Genomic DNA, 17,266 nt, shown 5'->3' with positions numbered 1-17,266 from the left:
CCTGCTGTATAAAAAAATATATAAAATAAAATTCAAAAAAAAAAAAAGAGAAATATGTGGTCTCTTTATCTTCTATCCAAGCAGGACTCAGCACCTCTTTGCTCCTGCCATTATCTTTATCTTGGAGTATCCGTCCACAGGGGACAGATTCCAGCTGCTCAGCCTGGGGCCTATCCATCTCCTGCCTCAAGGTTCTGGATCCAGGTCATCACAGTTGTGGCAGATATTCATTTTAAAGTCGAGCAGGTTAATATGACCAACATGGGGAAGACTTATGTTGCAACTGTGGATGGGGGAACAGAGTTGCATTGGTTTTCTGTTAGAGTAGAAATGGATTTCGGTGTTGGCCGGTCTGTAACATATTTTGGGCGCCCACTGTGCTCAAAACACCTGTTCCCTGACACTTCCTCTCCTCCCCACATCCTGGAGCAGGGAGGGGAAGTGGCGAAAAGGAAGAAAAGGCAAAGAGGATGTGGAAGGCAGGCAGGTGGGCATCCTCCGCCGCCCAGCCTCACCCTCCAGCCCGCACCGGCCCCGCCCCTCGGCCCCGCCCTCGCCCCAAACCTACTTTAAACTCCCGCCCCCTCTTAACGACGACCAATGCCCAGCCGGGGAGCCCGCAGGAGGCTGCGGATTGGCCGGCGCCGCGGTTGCCCAGGTGACGGGTGGGTCCTGCTGGGTCCCAGAGCCGGGCGGGGCGGGGGCGAGGGTTGCCCGGTGGTTTCCGTCCCGGCCCGCCCAAGCCTGCGGCGCCCAGGTTTGCGCCTGTCGGTAGCTGGAGGGGGCGGTCCCCGCGCGCCCCTCCGCCCAGCGCGTTTCCCGCCGGCCTCCCGCTAGGGGCGCGACGCCCTCCGCCTCCATCTCCGCCCCCAGGATCTGCGGCTGCCAGCTTCCGAGCGCGGCTTCCCCGGACGGCGGCGCGATGGGCTGCGGGAACTCTACCGCCACCAGCGCGGGCGCGGGCCAAGGTGAGCGCGGCGGGCGGCTGGGGTTGCGGTGCCGGCGACTCGGGGGCTGTGGGGAGCTCTGCAGGGCGGGCCGCCTCTGCGGGAGAGGCCAGGAGAGAGGCGGCGAGAAGGAAGGATGCAGGGACCTCGGGCAGGGAGGGCGTGCAGCCCCCTCTCCCCGTCCCCATTTTCGGGACAGGAGCAGACCGTCCGGTTTTGGAAAGACCGAAAGCAGGGCATTTCCCCCTGTGCGGGAGGCGGTCGCGCCGGGACGAGGCTAGCCTGCAGAGGGATCCTGCGGAGGGAGCGCGGGGAGTCCTGGCGGCGGGGCTACCCTGCAGCACGTAGACCCGGCACCCTCCTGGGAGAGAGGGTTCCTACTCTTGGCCGGCGTCCGCTCCCCCTCGTCCAGCAGTCGCTCCCGCAGGCCTCGCCCCCAGCCCCTCGGAACCCAGAGGCTGCACCTGGAAAAGTGCAGCAGAACAATTTAGGACTTTTTTGGGGGGAGGGGGGTGCTAGTGCGTTGGGAAGAACTGCAAACAGGGCTCTAAAAATTCATCCGAGTCTGTCTTGATGCTTAAGACCCGCTGGGCTGCTCGTAGGATTTCTCTGAGAACCTGCTGTATTTAGGATGCTTTAGAATATGTGTGACAGAGCTTTAGTATTAGTAGTGATGTGTTAGTATATTTTTCATTTAAAAAATAAAAAATATTGAAAGTTCTGTTTACACCTCTTCCTTTTGTTGATTGGCAGGGGAAGTCTTCTATAGATTTCTGCAGTCAGCCAGGCTTTGTATCAAGTGACTTATTCCAAAACTCAACCGTTCTCTTTGACCCAGCTAGTGTCTACCGATTTACGAGTCTGGATCTGTTTTGAGTAATATCTGCTGACCTATTTTGGTGTCTTTTGGATAAAGAACTCATATCTCATCCAATTGAGATCAATCAGATGCCACATTCCATCCTAGCCAGCAAATGGGAACAGCGTTCTGATGCTGCAGTATTTCCTAGGCGGGCGTGGATGCCCTGTCAATGACTTTGTGACCTTGGGTCTGTCACTTCCCTTAACCCAGACCTCCTGGAAGATGTAGTTTAAAATTTAAGCCTTTTTCATTTATTTAAAGTTTATTTATTTATTTATTTATTTTTAATATTTATTTATTTATTTATTTTGGCTGTGTTGGGTCTTCGTCTCTGTGCGAGGGCTTTCTCCACTTGCGGCAAGCGGGGGCCACTCTTCATCGCGGTGCGCGGGCCTCTCACTATCGCGGCCTCTCTTATTGCGGAGCACAGGCTCCAGACGCGCAGGCTCAGTAGTTGTGGCTCACGGGCCCAGTTGCTCCGCGGCATGTGGGATCCTCCCAGACCAGGGCTTGAACCCGTGTCCCCCGCATTGGCAGGCAGACTCTCAACCACTGCGCCACCATGGAAGCCCTTAAAGTTTATTTTGATGTTCACGTATGGGATCAGATATGGAAATCTGCTCATTTAATTGGCCAAGTTTGTTATTCCTCTTTGGCTGTCGGTGACCACACAAATGGAATATATATATATATTTTTTACAAATGGAATATTTTAAGAAAAGGTGCTAAAATATGTGGGATTCTAGTCCTAGAGCTTTGAATGAACCCAGGTAATAATTCATTGAAAAGTTTATCTCTTGCAGGTAACCTTTACCATCGTGAATTAAATTCTCAATCTTGTGTTAGGCAGAGAGCCACTGGGGAACACATTTTTCAATTCCTGTAACAGTGACGTAGGTTAGTTAGCTTAGTTAGTGCCTTAAGGCAAGGACAGGATTCTACTTGAGAGTGGCCAGAGAGCTCTGCGTGGAAACCTGGAACAGTGTCAAGGCCATATCCTGCACCAGGAATTACAATTGACTCTTGAACAACATGAGGTTGAACTGTACAGGTCCACTTATACACGGATAGTTTTCAATAGTAAATACTATAGTACTACACGCTCTTTGGTCGTTTGAATCCGAGGATGTGGAACTGCAGATATGGAGGGCTGACCATAAGTTATACTCAGATTTTCAACTCTGTGGAGGGTTGAGGCCCCTAACCCCTGCTCTGTTCAAGGGTCAAGTGTATATCTCTCAATCTAACATGCACTGTGGCCCTATGCCTTCCACTGCATGTTCACCCTACTTTTAAAAATGTTAAGAACCATTAACCACAATACACAAAAAAGGAAATCATAGGAAGGATTTGTAACAGATTTCCTTTAAAGTGGAGCTAGTTTACTTCATTTACATTTTTGTTTATTAATGAACTGCTTGTCAGGTTTGGGGATACAGGGAGGAGTTCCACTGCTAAACCAGAATGATGATAAGGGAGCTCTGCAATGGTAATGTAAGAAAGAGAGAAAATATAATTCTCTTTACAAATATTTGGTTGACCTTCCCCCCCCCCCCCCAGGAGCACATCCCTTATTATGTAAAGGGAGATACAGTTATATTGAAAAAAAACACTCCAAATGCATGTCTTCTTGATGAGTAGCCTCACTTTTGTTCACGAAGGACAACTCCTGTAAGAGTGTGCTGTTCTCTCCTCAAACTCGCTCTTTGCTAAAAATTACTTTATGTTCAGAGAAGAGCAAGATACCGAGGGCAGACTGTAAAACATGAAGGAGGAGAAAACATTTGAGTTGGGAGTTGTTGCATCGCCTCTTTGATGGCTCTGCCCTTGTCTCTGAGAAGTCACCCCCCAAATATTTCTCTGCTAGTGAGTCCAGCTGGCTAGCTTTGGGATTTGTTCATTGTTATTTTGAAATTTTCTATCAGCTGGTGGTAGGACTTCTGTTTCAGAAAGGAGGAGAGATGGAAGGTTAGGAAAAAAGTTCAGAGAAAGGTGGTGGGTAGGTGCTGAACTTGAGTCTGGAGAGTGAGGCTCAAGCTTGACATTGGCACTGTGCTGGCTGCGTTACTGTGGGCATTTCATTTACTTTTTTGTACTGTAATTATTATATTACAGTACTCTGTACTGTAATTATTATATAGTAGTGGAAAATACCACTTTGAAGGTGAAATGGTTTTCCTTGAATATTTTTCTATAAGAACATGACAAATCTACTTTCAGAGGATGCATTTGCACTTTATAATAATGCCCCCAACCTGAAATCTCCATTGTAAGCCCTGTTTTACTACCTAAGTAATTCAGGTAAAACCAGATAATTGTTTCTCTTTTCCCTGAGCTATTTGGACAACTGCTTTTCTTGGCTTTTGTCTGGTGAAATTGGTTTCTATGACAAATTGATGTTTAGTAGTATACTTGAGTAAATTTGATTCTGTATGTCCAACATGTGGAAAAGCTAAAATGCAGTACAATGGTCAAATGGACGGAAGGAATCAGATCATTCAGTCCCTAGATAATTCAGGTTAGATTTCCTTTGTAGTAGATTTCTAACTCTAAGCTTGTACAGAGTCCACCTCTATGTGCAAAGCTTTGTACTCTTTTAGGAAAGTTTAGGGCAAGGGTAGGCGCAGCCAGCAAGGGATGACTGTAGAATGAAATCAAACTTTCCACCTCTTAAGAAGCTGATTGTCTAGGTAGGAAGATTAACCATTTGAGAACAGTTGCAAAGCAAAGTGTAGTAGAATATACATCGAACATCCAAATGCCCAGGAGATGTTGAATAAGATGCTAGTTTAATCGGAGAAGTCTTTGGGGAGGAGTCAAGCTATCAGTGCTTCAGTGTAGATGGGATCATGAGAACCATTCTGCTTACACAAGCGCTCTCTCCATTCTAACGTTTTAATAAGATCACCCTCTCAATGTAGGAATTTGATTTTTCCCAACCTAGAATTATACAAGGACTTCTTGTATTTTCCATTCATTGAAGATTCAGTACATTTTTCCTGAATAGTGTAGAGTCTAGACCCTAAACTGTAGAGAAACATCTGGGTTAAAGAGTCCATTTTTAAAAATTGAAGTATAGTAGATTTATAACATTTTGTTAATTTCTGCTGTACAGCAAAGTGATTCAGTTATACATATATATACTTTTTTATATTCTTTTCCATTATGGTTTATCTCAGGATATTGAATATAGTTCTTTGTGCTATACAGTAGGACCTTGTTGTTTATCCATCCTATATATAATAGTTTACATCTGCTAACCCCAAATGCCCACTCCATCCCTCTCTCACACTCCCTCCCCCTTGGCAACCACAAGTCTGTTCTCTATGTCTGTGAGTCTGTTTCATAGGTAGGTTCATTTGTGTCATATTTGAGATTCCACATATAAGTGCTATCATATGGTATTTATCTTTCTCTTTCTGACTTATAAAGAGTCCATTTTTAAGGAGTTGCATTTGCTATAGGACAGGGAGCTTTTGCTTTCTGTGTGTTTTTCTCTGCTCTCCGTCCCCACCACTCTCTCACTCAGCAATCAGATTCTCTATCTGTTTGTTTTTCCTTGAATGTATTCTCTAATTAGGCCCGAGACATGAACACCCTTGCATTTGAACTGATGATCCACAACAGGTCAGTTTCCTGTATACAGTCACACATGTAGATTGTTGAGCAAGTCTGTAATGTAAACCAGAAAATCCTATTTTATGTGAACCAGAAAATCCCTTCAAAGTTTGGACGGTTCCAAATATCTACAAGAGCCTATTTCGATGCAGGCTATTTTGCAGGCTGTAGAAGCTTTTTGCAGAGCAGAGTCATTTCAGAAGTGTTCTGCTCATGGTAGTTGATTGAATTGGTGAGTTGTAGGTTTTCTACCAGAGATGTGTAACTGGCAGCTAGCTGACCATAACTTAGCTTATTACTAGAATGTTTCTATAATGGTTCTTCTGTTATTTATATACTAGTAGTCTGAGGAGGCATGGAGGAGGAATTTAACAATTCTTTATCCTATTTTATCAGTGTACCCAGGGAGTTACTCTAATTCTTTTGGGTCCAATTACTTAGGTTAGTTATCTCCTTATCCTCAATTAGATAGGTAATTGCATTCTCTTCTTTTGCTGTAGCGGTATGGTCCGGCCTTAATCTACATCTGTAAATGGTTTGGTAGTATTAAAATTCTTCCACTGTGCTCAGCGTTAGTCCAGGCCATGTGGGGGGGAAATAATATAAAATTTTGCTGATATCATCAAAGAAGTCATTAATATCTTGTGCTACTTCCCCCCAGCTCACTTAGGTCCCAGCCCCACCATCCTTCTTTCTGTTCTTTATGCTGAACTCATTCTTGTTTTCTATCTGTTTGAAACACTCTTTGCTGGAGAGCTGATATTTTGTTAATTTATTTATTGTCTTTTTTGTTCCCCTTCCCCAAAGGCAGGCCTCATGAGAGCCTCGCACATCTTGTTCACAGCTGGACCCTCAGCCTCTAGACCAATATCCAAACTTTCAGTGGAATTTTTAGGGTCTTAAATTTTTTTCTTTTGTTGAATGAATAACTATATTGGGGAAACAAAGAAGGTGTAAAATTGAGTCCTAAATTTTCATCATGTACCCTGTGACTGATGTAACACTGGAGGGAATGAAATAAAACCTTAAGCAATCAGGGAAGCCTGCTTGGAGGAGGTGGGACTCGATTTGACTTTGAAGAATAGGTAGGATTTGAATAAGCAGAAATCAGAAGGGAGGGCATTTTTAGAGCAGTATGAAAACATAGGGACAGAAATGGGTTCGGTGCATTTCAGGGCAGTGAGAAGTCTGGCCTGACTGGGTTAGTAGTTCATGTTGGTTGCAGGGTGTTGGAAGTAAGAACAGTTAGGATGGGGGTGAGGAAGACAGAGAGGCAGGAAGGCCTCAGAATTGAGAGGAGGCACTGGAGCCAAAAAATCCTAGTTTGAATCCTGCTTTCATCATTTATCATCTGCATGACCCTGGGCCACTTGCTTAAACTGCCTGTACCTTAGTTTCCTCAGCTGTAAAATGGGAGAGTAGTTATAGAACCTACTCAAGATTAAATGAGTTAATATATGTAAAGTGCTTAGAGCAGTGCTTCATATAAGTACTCAGTATGCTATTTATTATTAACATAGGGAAAGACATTCATGACTGGTATAGAAGAAAGGAGAGAGCATGTAGAGTGACATAATTTAACGCTGTTGTCAGGAGTGAGTGAAGTGAGAGGGCCGTCGGTGAGTGATGGAGGTATTGATGTCAGGGACCCCTGGAAGCCAGCCAGGCTGAGGATGGGCTGCATGTGAGGGAGGAAGGGGAAGGGAGAAGGAAAAATGAACCCAAACTGTTAAAGCCTGGGCGACTGCAAGGAGATGCTACTTCCTCTAAAGGAAGGTAAGAGGATGCAGGCAAGCCATATACTCTTGGGTGTGCCGCGTTTGACGTGATGTGAATGATGAGGGGTGTGGAAACGCCTCTGCTCAGACAGTTACCACTGATGCAGCAGAATCAGGAGGTTCACTTGTTCCAACTCCCCAGAATCGATGTTGCAACCATGTGTGTGAATGGTTCGCGAAGGTGACCCAAGTGAATTACCCAAGTTCTGCCATGAGCCACTTACAGCTCAATCTATACATGGCTTAAATTATAGCAGCTAACTGTCAATGTGTTACTTTATGTCTGTACTTATATGGCTACCTTTATTTATTAATTTTTACCTGCTGAAAGCATAGCTACTCAGCAAGGACAACCTGTAAGCAAAGAGATTTTCTGTAAGAGCTTCCACGTTCATTAACATAATTTTATTTGCAGTAACATGGATGGACCTAGAGGGTATTATGCTAAGTAAAATAAGTCAGACAGAAAATGACAAATACTCCATGTTATCACTTACATGTTGAATCTAAAAAATGAAACAAATGAATAACTATAACAAAACAGAAACAGATTCACAGATACAGAAAACAAACTAGTGGCTGCCAGGGGTTGGGGGTGGAGTTACGGGTGAAATAGATGAAGGGGATTAAGAGGTATGAACTACCAATTATAAAATAAGTAAGTCACAGGGATGTAAGGTACAGCACAAGGAATATAGTCAATAATATTTTAATAAGTTTGGTGCATAATCTATAAAAATATTGAATCCTATGTTCTACACCTGAAATATAATATTGTAAGGCAACTACACTTTAAAAAAATGATATTTCTAGGACACGTTGACCTGAATTTTTTTCTCCATTACTGAAGAAATGACTTATGAATCTGTATCTCTTATTGGCTTATTAAAAAATAGACACTGCTTTAGATGAACTAAAGAGCGTTGTTCTCCTTCTTTGGGCCAAATTGAGACTATGACATAGTTTCAGAACTATTATGGGTCAGAGGAGACGTAGCAAGCTGTCAAAATTAGAGGGAACTCTGTTTATTTTTCTGTAGTTATGTTTATACAGTTCTCAGAGGGATGTTTTTCTTTTATAAAACAAATAAAGAGTAAAATGTTTCTGCATATTTTTTATTATTTCCCATGAGAGCCATAATCATTTATATTTCTGATGATTTATGCTGAAAGAAGAGTGATTTGTAAATCTTTAGTACCTTTTAGAAATTCTTCATATACATAATTTTATTTTTTGGTGTGTGTGTTTAAATTATCACTACTCAGTCTGAACAAGGAGACATGATTTAATATGTAATTTAGCAATTCATTTACTTGTGAATATTTCCAGTACGTTACATGAAAGCTATAAAGTGCATAGAGAACAGTGATGAAAAAGGCATTAATAGACTATATTCTCTAATGTACAGATGTATGTGACCTTTTAAAAGAGATAAATATTTTCTTTGTATTAGAATTTGGCACATGTAAGGAAACTCATAACAATAAATGTATGACTGAACAATATTGAAAACATACTGGGCAGTACAGCTCAATCTTTTTAACTTATAAGACTGATTAGATTGCAAAGGAACATCTGTCTATAGGAACCAAGATGTTATAAATATCTACTTAATATCACTGAACTGATGTAGTATCTTGCAACTGGCTTTCTCATGCACAAGGAATAAAATTTTGTCTGTGTTTGCAGAATGTATGATATGTCATATTAAACTTAATTCTCCCCCAAGATTAATTTTGCTATGTATTTCTTTTCAAAAGGGAATTTCTGTTTTTGGAGAGGTGGAGGAGGCCAGGGCTGAGAAGGTGTAGGGGGTTGAATGGTGACCTCTAAAAAGATATGTTCACATCCTAATCCCTGGAATGTGTGAATGTTATCTTGTTTGGAAAAAGGGTCTTTGCAGGTATAATTAAATGAAGAATTTTGAGATGAGGACATCATCCTAGATTGTCTGGGTAGGCCCTAAATCCAGTGATAAGTTTCCTTATAAGAGACAGACGAGGAGAAGACAGAGATACAGAGAGAAGGTGGTGTGAGGACAGGTGTAGAACAGAGAACGCACTCTGTGGCCACAAGCCAAAGAATGCCAAGGAGGGCCTACTGCCACCAGATGCTGAGAGGCCTAGAACAGATTCCTCCCCGGAGCCTCTGTAGGGAGTTGGGAACTCCTGACACCTTGATTTTGTACTTCTGGCCTCCAGAATTCTGAGAGCACGTATTTCTGTTGATTTAAGCCACCCAACTAGTGGTGATTTGTTACAGCAGCCCTGTGGAACTAATACACAAGCCTTTTTCTGCACTTGTTCTGGGAATGGGATAAAATAAGAAAATATAGTTTACAAACTATACCTGGAGTGTAAATAATTATTTGCTGAAGCAAGTACAGCACGATTTAATCTTGGTGTGATTCATAAAGCATTTCAAGGTTGTTCAGGGGGTACCCGATTTTTATGGGGGTACCAGAGTTTTATAAAACATGAAGAATATCTGAGAGGTTTATTCCCTCTGGATGCTATCCACTTCTCCAGTTCTCGGACACCAACTGGGCTGTCCTACCATCCAGTTCAATTCTGAGGATCCTACCCGGAGTTAGTGTCTATCACTACGGGTTTGAGGGCTTAGTCCCCTGAGATGGTCTCACCTCAGATGCCAGTAGCAAGGATCAGGTCCCCAGCTTACTTGCATTGCCATCTGACTTGGCAGCAAATTTGGGGGTTCTCACAGCCCCCCTCCTCAGATTTGACAATTTGCTAGAATGCCTCACAGAGTTCAGGAAGGCACTTTCCTTACTGGTTTAAACATACCAATTTCTTATAAAGGACACAAATGAACAGCCAGCTGAAGAGGTACAGAGGACATGTTAAGGGTCCCAGGTGCAGGGGTCTCTGTCTCCATGGAGTTGGGGGCCGCCCCCTCCTGGCACATGGATGTGGTCAACTCAGAAGCTCTCTGAACCCTGTCCTTATAGGGGTTTTTATGGAGGTTTCACTACATAGGCATGACTGATCGAATCATTGGCCATTGCTGATTAACTGAATCTCCAGCCCCTCTCTTTTCCCAGGAGGACGGGGAATGGGGCTGGGAGTTCCAAGCTTCTAATCAAGCCTTGCCTTTTCTGGCGACCAGCTCCCGTCCTGAAGCTGTCTAGGGCCTGCCAAGAGTCTCCTCGTTGGAATGAAAGAGGCTCCTATCACCCCTGTCTCTCAGGAAATTCCAAGGGTTCTAGAAGCTCTGTGCCAGGAATGGGGAACAAAGATCAAATATCTTTCTATGACTCCTCAATATCAGATTAAGTTTTTTAAATGTTTAAAATAAATTGAATTTGCTATGCATTTTTAAGTGACTGAGGCTTTTGACTTGGAGAATCATGAATACAATTTTAAAATCTTTTGAAGAAAGTATTGATAAAAGGTATGGACTTCCCTGTTGGTCCAGTGGTTAAGACTCCACGCTCCCACTGCAGGGAGCACGGGTTCGATCCCTGGTCGGCGAATCCCACGTGCCATGTGGAGCGGCCAAAAAACCAAAAACAACGGTATACATAATCACGGTGAAGTGAAGTGATACTGTGAACAAGCAATAATCTTTCAGTGTTAAAGAAACAGTTACATTCAGAAGGAAATGTTCTTTACATACCCTAACCATTAACAACTTTTGTCACTGGAACTGTATATGATACTTTACTGAGAGCAGACCTTCCCCCCTTTACTTTTTAGGAAGATATTTAAAATTATAATTATCAGTACTCCAATTTAGGAAAATAGTCATTAAATCTTTTGACTGAAAAATTCTAATGGTCTATATATCTTGTGGTGCTTTTATCCCACAAGAAACATTTTTACCTTGCCTCCCTTATATTAAGGTACCACGGCTATGTTCAAATAGTAGAGTCACTTTGGCAGGAAATGAAGTGGTACTAACAGGAACAAATGTTCTATCCCAGACGGCTTGAAAGAAGTAGCTACACCACTATAAATATTTGTTCAATAAATGATGAATCACATGAACCATAAACATAACTTAAAGCAAATGGGATTTTGGCATTATCTGAATAGTTGTAGTCAAAGGATCTTTTGCATGAATTATCTAGGGAAGAACTCTCCATCTGGTTAATTATAATCAATACATAGGTGAAGTGTGATTAAAATGTTGCACTGAGGGTAATCAGAATTTTTCTTCTATTTCTAATAATTTTATGATTTTATACTTTTGCAGAGCAAAGAGATATTTCACACTTTATATGCCTAGATATTCTGATAGTTTTGCTGAGGGTTTCAACAATTACAGTCGTTTTTTTTTTCTTTCCTTTTTCTCTGTGAAGCTGTGTGTCGGAGAGTCGTGTTCTACTTGCCCTGGTTATAAGCTTATCATTAACCCCCTGCTACCTTGCTCCTAAGAAGATGCACATCTTCTTCCCTTTTATAAAGATGGAGTGTACATTACAATCATATGTATATACTGGATTTAGTGTTTCTGACTTCTTGGCCTCCTTCACTTTGCAGTTATTAAGTAGATGGTGCCCTTTAAATGAGGGACATTTGAGAACAGAAGAAATGGCCTGCTGACTTCCTTCTGGAAGGTAATACCTGGCATTTGCCTTGAGCCTGCTGGGATGTTAGATGGTGAACCCAGCAGGGAAGAGGCCGTAAGGGTGCCTGCAGCCTGGTGCAGTCAAGGTGAAGTGGATGCTGGGTTCCTGGTGGCTGATTAAAATAGGTACTGAGGAGACAACGCGTGGCTGTTTTGAAGCGAATTTCACAGCCATTTATTGTACTTTGTCTTCTCAGCTGCCTTTGTCGGGCCAGTATTAGAAACTGAAGCAGGGTGAACTAGTGACTGTCAAACAAATACTGGAGCAGGAATTTTACTTGGGTCTTCTGCCTTCCAGTTCCACGCCGTTCTTTCCCTACCACCCTGCTGCCATTCCCTGAGACACAGTGGGGCGGCTTCTGTCTGCTGTGCCCTCCCCGTGGATTGTGCTCGATGGCCCTTCATCTCTAAAGGCCCAGCACTCATGACCCATCATGATCGCTTTCTTCTCTCTGTAAGACTTCACGGAATCAGTTCCCAACACCTCCGGCTCTCCCTTCCCCTGAGGGCACCAATCCCCCAGTCATTCCCTGTACTTTTCCATGAAAATGAAAATAAGAAAATGAGGATATTTATTTTCTTTTTAGACTTTCTTCCAGATTCTCATGCTTGTTTTGACTCTGAAATAAAATGTTCATTTTTATGGGTTTTTGGTGGCACTAATCCTTTATTTTTACCTATCAAAACACTCCACTGTTCTTATGTTAAGGTTTTTAAAATTTTAGGATTTTTTTTTTTTTGGTTTTATGATCTCAGATTCCAAAGCAGTTTTTATTTATATAATTTTAATGAGAGTTGTGGAACAGAAATGTTACTCTTCCCTGAGTAAAGACTCAAGTTTGTTACAAAGTTCAAGTTTGGTCAAAGCCTTAAAAGAATTTATTTGAGACATAGTCTTGATTACCTTTATGCTCTGCTTTGAATTTGCAGAATTATAGATCATAGATTAATATCACTGGGGTACAGTTTTTACAATTTTGGCAATAACGTTTTTGCAGACTTATTTGTTTATTTTGTAGCACATTTTCCTTTATTTTCACACCTCTGTGACTTGTGCAGAAGTTAACTTAATTCCCATTTCATAGATAAGGAAATTGAGATATTAAGGAAAATGTGACTGCTAATAATAACAACTTAGTGAGCTATTTTAATGTGCCAGACTTTGTGCTGTTGACATCTTTTTCTAATTTTTAAAATTTATTAAATTTTTTTTACTGAGGTGTCATTGACATATAACATTGTATTGGTTTCAGGTGTACAATGAAATGACTCCGTATTTGTATACACAGTGAGATCATTACCACAATAAGTCTAGTTACCATCTGTCACCATGCATAGTTAACTTTTAGGATTTACTGTCGTGGCAACTTTCAAGTATGCTCTACAGTATTATTGACTGTAGTCACTGTGCTGTACATGACATCCCCATGACTTATTTATTTTAGAACTGGAAGTTTATATCTCTTGACCCCTGTCACTTGTTTTGCCCGTTCCCTAACCCACCTCCCCTCTGGCAACCACCATTCCTTTCTCTGTATCTTTGATTTTTGTTTTGTTTTGTTTTGTTTTCATTTGTTTTGTTTTTTAGGTTCCACATATAAGTGAAACCACATGGTATGTGTCTTTCTCTGACTTATTTTGCTTAGCATAATTCTCTCAGGGTCCGTCCATGTTTTCGCAAATGGCAAGATTTCCTTCTTTTTTTTTTTATGGCTGAGTAGAATTCTATTATTCTAGCCTCTTTTATATATAGGTATATCTATATATATCTCACATCTCCTTTATCCATTTACCCAGCTATGGACACTTGTTTTCAATCTTGGTAGGATTGCTGGATCATGTGGTAGTTCTATTTTTAATTTTCTGAGGAACTTCCATACTGTTTTCCGTAGTGGCTGCACCAGTTTACATTCCCACCAACAGTGTGCACTGGTGTCCCCTTTTTTCCAGATCACTTACCAATACTTGTTATTTGTTGTCTTTTTGATAGTAGCCATTCTAACAGGTGTGAGGTGATATCTTGTGGTTTTGATTTGCATTTCTCTTATGATTAGTGATACTGAGCATATTTTCATGTGCCTGTTGACCATCTGTATATCTTCTTTGGAAAAATGTCTATTCAGATGTTTGCGCATTTTAAAATCAGGTTGGTTTCTCTCTCTCTCTCTCTTTTTTGCTGTTGAGTTTCATGAGTTCTTTATATATTTAGAATATTAACCCCAATCAGATATGTGATTTAGAAATATTTTTTCCCATTCAGTAGGTTGTCTTTTTATTTTGTTGATGGTTTCCTTTGCTGTGCAGAAGTTTTTAAAATTTGATGTAGTCCCACTTGTTTACTTTTGCTTCTGTTGCCTTTGCTTTTGGAATCAGATCCAAGCATTAATTTCCAAGACTGGTGTCAAGTACCTTACCACCTATGTTTTCCTCCAGGATTTTTTATGGTATCAGGTCTTACATTTAAGTCTTTAATCCATTTTGTGTTAATTTTTGCGTATGATGTAAGATAATAGTTTAGTTTCATTCTTTTGCACATGACTGTCCAGTTTTCCTGACACCATTTATTGAAGAGACTGTCCTTTCCCTATTGTATATTCTTGCCTCATTTGTCGTAAATTAATTGACCATGTATGCATGGGTTTATTTTTGGGTTCTCTAGTCTGTTCCATTAATCTGTGTAGCTGTTTTTTGCCAGTACCATACTGTTTTGATTACTATAGCTTTGTCATATAGTTTGAAATCAGGGAGCATGATGCCTCCAGATTTGTTCTTTCTCAAGATTGCTTTGGCGATTCAGGGTCTCTTGTGGTTCCATAGAAATTTTAGGATTATTTGTTCTATTTCTTTGAAAAATGTCATTAGTATTTTGATAGGGATATACGTCTTTTAAAGAACTTCACAATAACCTTTGAGAAAGGTATTCTTATTTTCCTCATTTGACACAAGAGGGAAGTGAGGTTTTAAGAGATTAAAGGATACTGAATGCCATGTGGCTTGTAAAGCTGGAACCAAGTTCTGTGTTGTTCAGGTAAAGATATTAGGGGGAGGAAGTGCAGATGGAACTGTGCTGTGGGCAGAGAATCTGTGTTAAGTGATAGGACTGGGGTCCAAAAGAGATGGGTTGTTTTTGGCACGTGAGTGGGAAGCAGAAATGAGAGGGTTCAGTAGCAAATAGGAGCAGAGTTAGAAATGTATGTTACTCCTTTTGGAGCTGGGCTGGCATCCTTGAGTCTTGCTAATTCATTTAGGATATCACCTCTATTTTGTCTTGTGACTTAGCTTTACTTTATGATTAGTACATAGTGTGACTTATAACAGTTCCATGTAGGTACTAGCTTAGAAGGTGTGTGATTTAGAAAAGAAAATACTTCTCAAATCTGTCAGTTTCCTAACCTGCTCATCTGTAAAATGAGCAGATTAGTTTGGGCGGTCTGTAAAATCCCTTTCAGAAACAACACCTTATAATTTATAGGAATTGTTAAAAATGGGCAGAATAAATTCTAAACCGAAGATTTGGATTTTATGATTTTCCTGCTCTCCTTTTCTTTTTTTAAGACGATCTTTCAAAAAATCATATTCTCAACTCATCTCTTATGAAATATTATTTTAGTTGGGTATTGGGCTTAAGATTTTTGTAGCAATACTATCAAGATAATGGAAAGTTATCTTTTTCTTTTTTTCTAGGCCCTGCAGGAGCAGCTAAAGATGTGTAAGTACTTAATATTATGATTTTCTAAACTCTTTCTAAGGAAGACACTGTTTTCATGGTTATGACCTTTAGATATGTAGGTTTGGCTGAAAAGACATGGAAGTACTTTCTGTACTGAGCACAAATTAAGATTATCATTCGGTTTATAACTAAAGGGCTCTTTGAAGAATGGGTTTATTTGTGACTTTTCATTTTAGCATTTCATTTGCCCTAGCATTTTAACTCAGAACTTTAAGAAAGGGAAATGTTTAACTCTGTTTCTATACCAGCTTGTGTAGAGATTTCTTCTAATTGCAAGCAAGTGATTATGGGAGAATTAAGCACCTAGTTCCTATGACTATGCAACATCTTAGAGTTTAGCCCGTGAAGAGGGCCTGGAGCCAAGCATTTACCAAATGCACACTGAATCGTTTTAAAGTCGATAATTAGGCGTTTGAGTGAATGTATATGACCATTCAAGGTAATCAATATTGAGTTGGACTTCAGACCACAGGACCCTTTCTGTGTTTCCATCATGCCCCTTCTTTGCATCTTCCTACCTCAAATCTAGGTATAGTAAGGACATTGCAGTAGTTCACTATTTAAGAGTGTTTGTGGCACAGGAAACTGTATTCAATATTCTGTAATAAACCATAATGGAAAAGAATATGAAAAAAATATATAACTGAATCACTTTGCTGTATACCACAAACTAACACAACATTGTAAATCAACTATACTTCAATGAAAAAAATAAATAAAAATAAAAATCAGCAGTTCTGGAAAAAAAAAATAAAGTGCCATTAGGGAGCTGGACACTGGGATTGGGGGAGGGAGAAGGTGGGGATGGAGAACCCCAAGAACGACAACAACAAAACGAGTGTTTGCGGTCACTCCATGGACTGTGGAATCAACCTCTGCCCAAGCCACCCCAGTTGGTTTGGATGTCAAGACCGATGGTGACACACACACACCAAGAGGGTAGGAAAAGATGTATTGCTCACATAATGAGGCTTTCTGGGGAGAGCAGAGTGGCTCCCGAACTGGTCCATTCAGTCTGAGTGAAGGAGGGGGTGAGCAGCTTTGGTTTTTATTGGGACTGGGACTGGGGTGAGGGCTTCTGCGCATGGGCAGAGGAGTGCCTGTCTGTATCTTCCCCGCCAGCGCACATGTACGAGTTCCCAGCTTTCTTAAAGGCTTTCACAGCTGTGGGGCAAACGGAGGGGTGGGCCTTAAAAGCTTTCGTCAAAAGCAGAGTCGGACTTTTTTTTTTAATTATAAAAAGGAATCCGGAGAAGATTAGAATAGGGTTGTAAAGTTTTTTGGGAATTAAATAAGCTTTTTATATGGGACTTTAGGTACAAAGGAGTATAGAATGCTTCAGTGTCCTGGTTGCAGTGGTTGAGTTTATCACCAAAACGTTTAGCAATAATGTGTTCAGCATCCTTACCTGTTCCTGTTATTGCAGTATCTGGGTCTCTCTTCGGTCTCTCCCTCCCCTTTCTATATGTTGTTGCCAGATTAATCCCCTGCCCTTTTAGGCCCTCTACTCCCAACTTTTTTTTTTTTTAATTTATTTATTTTCTTTATTTATTTTTGGCTGTGTTGGGTCTTCGTTGCTGGGCGCGGGCTTTCTCTAGTTGCGGCGAGCGGGGGCTGCTCTCCGTTGCGGTGCACGGGCTTCTCTTGTTGCGGAGCACGGGCTCTAGGCACGCGGGCTTCAGTAGTTGTGGCACGTGGGCTCAGTAGTTGTGGCTCGCGGGCTCTAGAGCTCGGGCTCAGT

At 41.4% G+C, this 17,266-nt stretch overlaps 1 protein-coding gene across 1 annotated transcript in view; it reads left to right on the top strand.

Moving 5' to 3' along the window:
• Positions 1-693: 693 nt before the first annotated feature.
• The window catches only part of C11H12orf75 (chromosome 11 C12orf75 homolog), a 38,094-nt gene continuing 21,521 nt past the window's right edge, over positions 694-17,266 (top strand). The window contains exons 1-2 of the mRNA XM_007165738.2: positions 694-968; positions 15,480-15,504. Coding sequence (XP_007165800.1) covers positions 923-968; positions 15,480-15,504 — 71 coding nt within the window. The 5' untranslated portion in view covers positions 694-922. The remainder of the gene's footprint in view (positions 969-15,479; positions 15,505-17,266) is intronic.

Source organism: Balaenoptera acutorostrata, chromosome 11, assembly GCF_949987535.1.
Source record: "Balaenoptera acutorostrata chromosome 11, mBalAcu1.1, whole genome shotgun sequence".
NCBI classification, from domain to species: domain Eukaryota; kingdom Metazoa; phylum Chordata; class Mammalia; order Artiodactyla; family Balaenopteridae; genus Balaenoptera; species Balaenoptera acutorostrata.
Note: the sequence above shows the minus strand (reverse complement) of the source record. Positions and strands in the feature narration are given on the sequence as shown.